The 6,924-nt window shown below is 42.3% G+C and overlaps 1 protein-coding gene across 1 annotated transcript; it reads right to left on the reverse strand.

Moving 5' to 3' along the window:
- Nucleotides 1-3,260: 3,260 nt before the first annotated feature.
- Nucleotides 3,261-4,592, reverse strand: CKAP4 (cytoskeleton-associated protein 4; the record flags this gene model as incomplete). The annotated part of the gene is made up of 1 exon (XM_008940308.1): nucleotides 3,261-4,592. A coding segment is annotated over one exon (1,332 nt), but the record flags the coding sequence as incomplete, so codon positions are not given.
- Between the last annotated feature and the right edge of the window lie 2,332 nt (nucleotides 4,593-6,924).

The raw sequence follows: 6,924 nt of genomic DNA on the forward strand, positions 1-6,924 counted from the left end.
CCTGTGGTCATTTAACTTGGCAGCTTAGTCTACGCTACCAGCCGAGTAATATCAAATTAGATGGTAAAAAGGCTAAATCACTAATCCATGTTTTAATAAAACCTCTAACATCCATATTTAGGCCACCAGAATCTCTTCTGGCTGTTATAGGTTATTTCACTTGAGGCAGTGGATGAAGCTCTACTGGCAGAAGTCCTCAGAGCAGCACAGAATTGCTATTTGGCAATTCTACTTTGCCAGTATTGCTATTTGACAGAACCACAGAATGTTAGGGGTTGGAAGGGACCTCCAGAGATCATTGAGTCCAGCCCCCCTGCCAGAGCAGGACCATCTAGTCTAGGGCAGGTCACACAGGAATGCATCCAGATGGGTCTTAAAAGTCTCCAAGGTAGGAGACTTCACAACCTCCCTGGGGAGCCTGTTTTTTCATTTGGGCAAACCCTTTCAAGTGTGGTCAGTTCCACAGCACCTCGGCCCAAATAGCTTCTCCATTTATAAGACAAGAGATGAAAATGAAGATAAATGTTAATGAACTGGCTCAATCAATACATCAACCAGGTGCGCAGTTTCAGTTGAAATCTTTTACTGTAACGGCATGTTACTGATGAACTACTAATAACGTAAAAGAACATCGGCAACATAGACTACGTCTTGAGACCTTTTCCACTGCTTGATTGCAAAGTGCAAGAACAAGAGTAAAAAGCAGCAGTAGGACTGCATGTGCTTTGTGAATATTTATGAGGGAATTAGAAATGTTTGTGTTCAATGAAACTGTCAAGCCAAGTATAAAAGGTGAACCTACAGCCCACTGAGGGATCCTTGCCGCTCTGCCTGCCTCCAGCCACATTACTATTTATGGGAATTATTCTTATTTAGTGAAATAAATCGTTTCAATAGCTTGCCATAACAAATAAAATACTAGAATAACTACTAATCCTTCTTTTAATCTTTAAGATCAAATATGGTCCAGCTGCACTGCTGGCTCTACAGGCTCCATAAAAACTCCCTGATGCTACAGCTACTACCCTTTAAAGTCACTGGGTGCTCATGGCCAGCCTGCTGTCAGCAGGTTGTATTGCATCTCTCACAGATGGAGGGGCTTGTGTGCTCACCTGTTTCCTTGAACACAGGCAATCTTTTAAGAGGGATTACCTACTTCTGTGAATTTCGCCTCAGGAATTGCCAGGACATGATGATGCCCATACTCGTGCCATCACCTTTTCCCAAACTTCTGAGAGCCAGGCAGACATCATGAAGATGGTATCAGTTTGTGGGCCTTGCAATCCAGCATTCAAAACTATGCAAAAGGAGCTGCCACTTTGGAAAGATTATGTAGGTCCTTTCTGTACATTATTTCAGTTCTACATGCTTTGGGCATTGAGAAAGTCTTACCAAGGCACTGCTGGTGGCATCTTGGCATCACATTCATCTGTTGCATGCATCGTGTACTTTGTACCTCACAACTATCACCTTGGGCTTCTGAGCCTGGTGGTTAATACCGCTGCATTGTTCTGACTCAAATCCTGTTTTCAAGAGTTCATCTGTAAGCAGCTATCAAAAAAAGGTGCAAAGAATATTCCAAATGTTTATTATGTATTAAAAATACTGCAAGTAAGCCATACAGTTCATTTCACAGTAACCTAAACAACATGGTTCAAGAACTTGAGAAGTCAACAAAGAACAGTGCAGTTCCAACAGTGACAACAGTTACCATAATGCCATGGGTCCCTCTTTCTTTGCTAGGAATTCTTTACTGTTTACAGTGGGAACAACACTTGGATACAGTTTGGTATCTTATTTTCCTAGGATAACTCCTTTTCACCACTTCTGGGAGGTGTTGTTTCTAGGAATTCTTCTAACATAGTCACGGATCTGGCTAGTGCAGGCTTAGGTGGGCATGATGCCCACACTCTATTTCCAAGGCATCTGTGTGCAGAGTCCTTTACCAAATCTTTGGAAACTTGAAAAGGAGGAATATTAGGTATCCTTTCCAAAAAGACAGAAAACCAAGCAAGTTCCATGAGGAAGTGGCTTTTAAATGAGCATCTGGAGAATTATGGCACTTCTTCCTCACTCTCAGCCAGTTCCTAGAAGGATCCTTAGCTAACAGTGCCCCAGGCAGACACCCAGTGACGACAGTGGTGACAAGAATCAGGCACCAAGTCCTGAGTAGGTAACAAGAGTTCAGGTCACTGTCAGCTGTGTGAAAACTTGGAAACGTACATGCCTTAGAAGCAATTCTGCTGATTTCATGGTGATTTTCCCCCTTGTGTGTTTTGGAGTGTACGAATATCATCAGCATGCTTGCTGTACGTGGAACACGGGTGGTGCAATTTTAGGCCTTCTCTTTCCTTATTCAAATTCGTGATTGTTTTTACAAAAAACAGGCAAATTAGGCTTTTCCAGGAAAGACACCATCTCAACATGTAAACAGACAAAAAATAAAACAAAAACATTACTGTACCATCTTGAAATTAGTCCCGTCTTTCAGATATCCCTTCTAAGCACTGATCATCTGCACCAGCAGAAGATGCCAGCAAAGAAGCCGGAGGAACACCTCTCTTAGGTCTTAGCCCAAAGCAATGCCACTTACTTCAAACCTTCCTTTTAGGGAGTTCAGCTAACCCCTTGTTAGCTCCTTGGTACAGATTATGGACTCGCAGAAATATCCTAAGGCTTAGCTGACACCTGGTAAACCACATGGCTGAGTCCCAAACTGCAGAAATGGCCAAGCTGCTTCAAACCTGGTCTGTGCTTAAGTTTACGCATCTTAACAGTTTAAGATCGGGGTGTAGTTTTGTTCATTTTTTTCTTAACCCAAAATACACCAGTAAAATTCTAAGTAAGCTTTTTGTCAAAACAGCTGTAGCCCTTCTATGTGGGATCTAGTGTCCTAGTGTGAAACACCTTCATGCCATCAAGTACGAGCCCATGCTAACGAGGCCGTAGTGCCTTAGTTACACCACTACGGTTACAGCGGTACAACTGACAGAGATGATGAGCCCTTAGAAACCCAACCCCCAACTAAACTCATGTTTTCTTAAAACAAAATTTTAAAAAACAAACAAACAAAAATTAAAAAAAAACAACCACACACACACTACACAAAAGAGAAATAAAGGAAATATGCAGAACCGTTTCTATTATTAAAGTATTCTTATTCTTTTTGGAGGTATCAAATTGCTTTTAAAAAGAGTAAAAAACTGGGCATACAAAAGCTATTCTCCTTAATCTGTTATTTGCATAAGGAGCACTGCTGCCTAAACTTTTTCGTGTATTTTTTCTACTTTCACAAACAACCTTTCCAGATCATTCCTCAGGTCATCTATTGAGCTCTTCACAGACTCCAAGTTGTTCTCATTGTTTTCAATTTTCACTGAGTAGGAGACTAAACTATCCACTGCAGTTCTTATCATTTTCAAATCAGAATCAACCTGGCTGACAGAAGATCTCAGTTCATCTACAGAACCCTCCACAGAAGAAAATTTTTCAAGATAGCCTTGAGGATGTGCTTGACCCATCTGAAGATTTCCTTGGTCCAACAAAGCACTAATTTGCTTCTGGACATCCTGAAGAGCACTGGTGGATGGCAGGTCACTGATGCTTCTCCTCAGGTCTTCCACGTCATTGTACAGAGAGGTCTGCGATTCACCAAGATTTTTCAGAATGTCTCTGACTGAAGTTATGTCCGCGTCTGAGGTTCCCTGAGGAGTAGCAATGCTTTGTTCTAGGGTACGGATCTTATTCTCATATTCTGCCCCCTTAGAGAGGAAAGACTGCAACTTTTCACTGTTTTGAGCAACAACAGAAGTCAGAGACTCCAGACTGTCTTGTATGTGCCTCAGTCGAGACTCCACGCCTTCACTGTCCCTCCCAAAAGTTTCTAATGCTTTTCTGAAGAGTTCATTTTCTTCCCATTTGCTGAGGTCAGCTTTAACCTGCAGTAAATCTTCATCGAGTCTTTTAATGTCACTAGGGAGCTGCATAATAGAATCCTCAGCTCTCAGAACTTTCTCTTGCAAAGCTTTTAATGAAAGGTGTTCAGTGTCCGCAGCTTCTTTGAATTTCTCATGTTCTTGTTTGAGGTTGACTAGCTCTTTCACTTCAGTGTACACATCAGACTCCATGGAGTCTATTGTACTCTTCAAGGTCTCTATGTCCTTTTCTTTGGTTTTCATGGATGCTTGCATCTCATCAAAAGCATCTTTTAGCACCTTAATTTCATGTTTATACACATCGGCCTCTTCTAGTGAATCCACCTTTGCTTTCATATTGTTGATTTCATCTTGGCTCCTTTGCTGGACTTCAGTGAATACAGCAATGTTATCATTTATAGACTTGGTTAGCTCTGTTAGTCTCTCTTCCACTGTGTTTTCCAGAGATGTGAAGTCTCGTTCCCTCGCATCCTTCACCATGTGGATGCCATCAGACAAGTCTTTCAAAATTTCATTCTGCAGCTTCTGAAGCACTTCACTGATCCGGTTTATTTCACTCTCCCCTTGTTTAACAGCCTTCTCAGTAACCTCCTGCTTCTGCTGCGCAATTTTCATCATGGATTCAAATTCTCCAAATGTGGCTTGAAGGGAACGCACCTAGAACATAAATCCACATGGTTAATACTTACAATTTCATTCTTGCCTACAACCTTACCCTTTGTGTCTAAGACCCTTACGGCCTTTGTTACCATATGAAATGATCACCTTCATGCTCCCTACCTTAGGTGACCCTATGGCACATGGATACAGGAGGCACAGAAAGCCCAGTAGCTAGAACCTTACAGCTCTATAGAAACATACATCTTCTGCTGAGGAACCTTAGCATCACTGACCTGCCACAGATGATCCAGGAAATGTGTAGCAATGAAAAATCAAGCTCAAGTCTCCAGAGTTTACAGCTGGACTAACTCCTGAACATCAAAGAAGTTTCAAAGTAGACACGAAAGAGAAACAGGAAAAGTTAGGCTGAAAGAGGAGCTGAGAACAGGAGTAATAATCATGACATCTTGCTGCTCCTGAACACCAGTGGAGATGTATTTTTCTTGTTAACTGGTTTTTAAGATAAAAGACATAGAAAGACTTTGATGTTCTAAACACTTAGTACCTCATTATTCACACACACACACACGCACACGCATACACCCACGTGTATATACACAGGCAGAGAACAAAGCCATAGCGGCTGCCAAGGGGACTGACCTGCATCTATCTCGGGTTAATGCTCACAGAGAAGTTGTTACCACTGGATCAGGTATGCTATTAAGCTTCCTAATTACAAAACCTGCAGCTGCTTTTGGTAGTGGGAGCAGGGAAAAGGCCAAGAGCTGAGCAGCCGTTGCATTCATTTACTCTCACATTTACAGGTGAGGGAACAACAAGGAAGCACATGTCACTCAGTTCTGAGGCCAAGCAGAGTCTCAGCCTCAAGACTGTGGGAGAAATCTTTTTGTGCATGTGGGCTGTATTTTTTTAAACTTTGTAAAGCAATGTAAGAAGTCCCACTGGCTGCAACAGGAATCCCTCACGTAGAAAGCACCTCAAGGCTTTGGCAGGATGGCAAGTGCTGAGTAACGCGTGTTGCCATGCCCCGTGCCCCATTCCACTACTCCCCGTGTCTGAGGGGTAAGTTAATCGGCCGTGCCACACGGGCTGCCACGTTTACTGATTAGATGCACAGCTGGAGGGGTGGATTTGTTTTAGAAATAGGAGGAAGTATATTTTGTATGCCCTTAAAAAGAAATACACGGAGGTTCTATTTTTTTTCTTCTTTTTAACTGAAGGAGCCTCCCCAGCAGTTCCAGTTAAGACTCTAAACCAAGACATTCTTTTCAAAAGACCTAACAGACTTACTGGTTAGGAATTAAGTTATTCCTATCTACTTTTTGCAAGGCTAAATGCCTGGGAAAATCCTCCTTGGTTTTCATGGAAGTCTACACTGTGTAACGATTGTAGTTTGGCCGTAAGACTTGCCCTTGCTCCAGTAGATCCCTGCAGTTTGAAGAATACCCACAAAGATGACTTCTTTATTCCCCCTCTTCTGTAAAAAGGTTTGTAATGGCTTTACTTTCATGCTAACATATGAAACTAGAAATGAGCTATGGGGTGGGGTGGAAGCTGGTGACACTGCCATACCTAACTGCACCAGGGCACCAGACATTACACTGACTTAGCAACCTAATTTTCACTACATTTTAGCTGTCATTCATTCTGATTTTTTCCACATTAGAGAACTTTTTCTGTATATATATATTCACTATAAATGGACTTCAGAAATCTAAAAGGAGGGCACAGGACAGTTCCCTCTCTTATGACATAATTTACTTTTCTTGATGCATTCCAGCCAAATCACCAAACTCATATTTGCGATTAACTGTCTTAAACTGTTAGTCTACAAAAAGGCATCAGGAGTGGCTAGAACTTCCCAGAGGGCCAGAAGATCTCTGCTGCTGTACAAATGACAGAGACACATCCCACTGCTCCACAGTGGAAGTCCTTTATACCTGCTCCTCTATTGCATTCGGGCAACGTTCACAGCATGACTTGAAGCTATTCTCCTAACACTTCCACCTGAGCTAGCCACTTGAAAGCTCTGACACAACAGGATGGGCAGCTGTCTTCAAAGTGGACCAGTTTCTGATCTGATCTGTCCTAACCAACAGCCACCAGGGCCCAAAGCAAACCTCTTGCACAAGAAGGGTAAAACACATCTTCAAAGTAGTAGGTCATATCCACTAGACAGGTGGCTTGCGTGTGCACCAACACGTGGGTTTGCCTCTTTGCTGTTCATGGCTGATAAGGTTTGAAACCATAGCCCTTGAAAGATTCAACATCATAAACCACATGGAAAAATGTAACTGTAACCAAGAACTGTCTCCTCTAACTGGTCATGCTATCTTGTATTTAACCACAAAACAACCTTGGCTTCTCT

Source organism: Merops nubicus, unplaced genomic scaffold, assembly GCF_000691845.1.
Source record: "Merops nubicus isolate BGI_N331 unplaced genomic scaffold, ASM69184v1 scaffold52995, whole genome shotgun sequence".
NCBI lineage: Eukaryota > Metazoa > Chordata > Aves > Coraciiformes > Meropidae > Merops > Merops nubicus.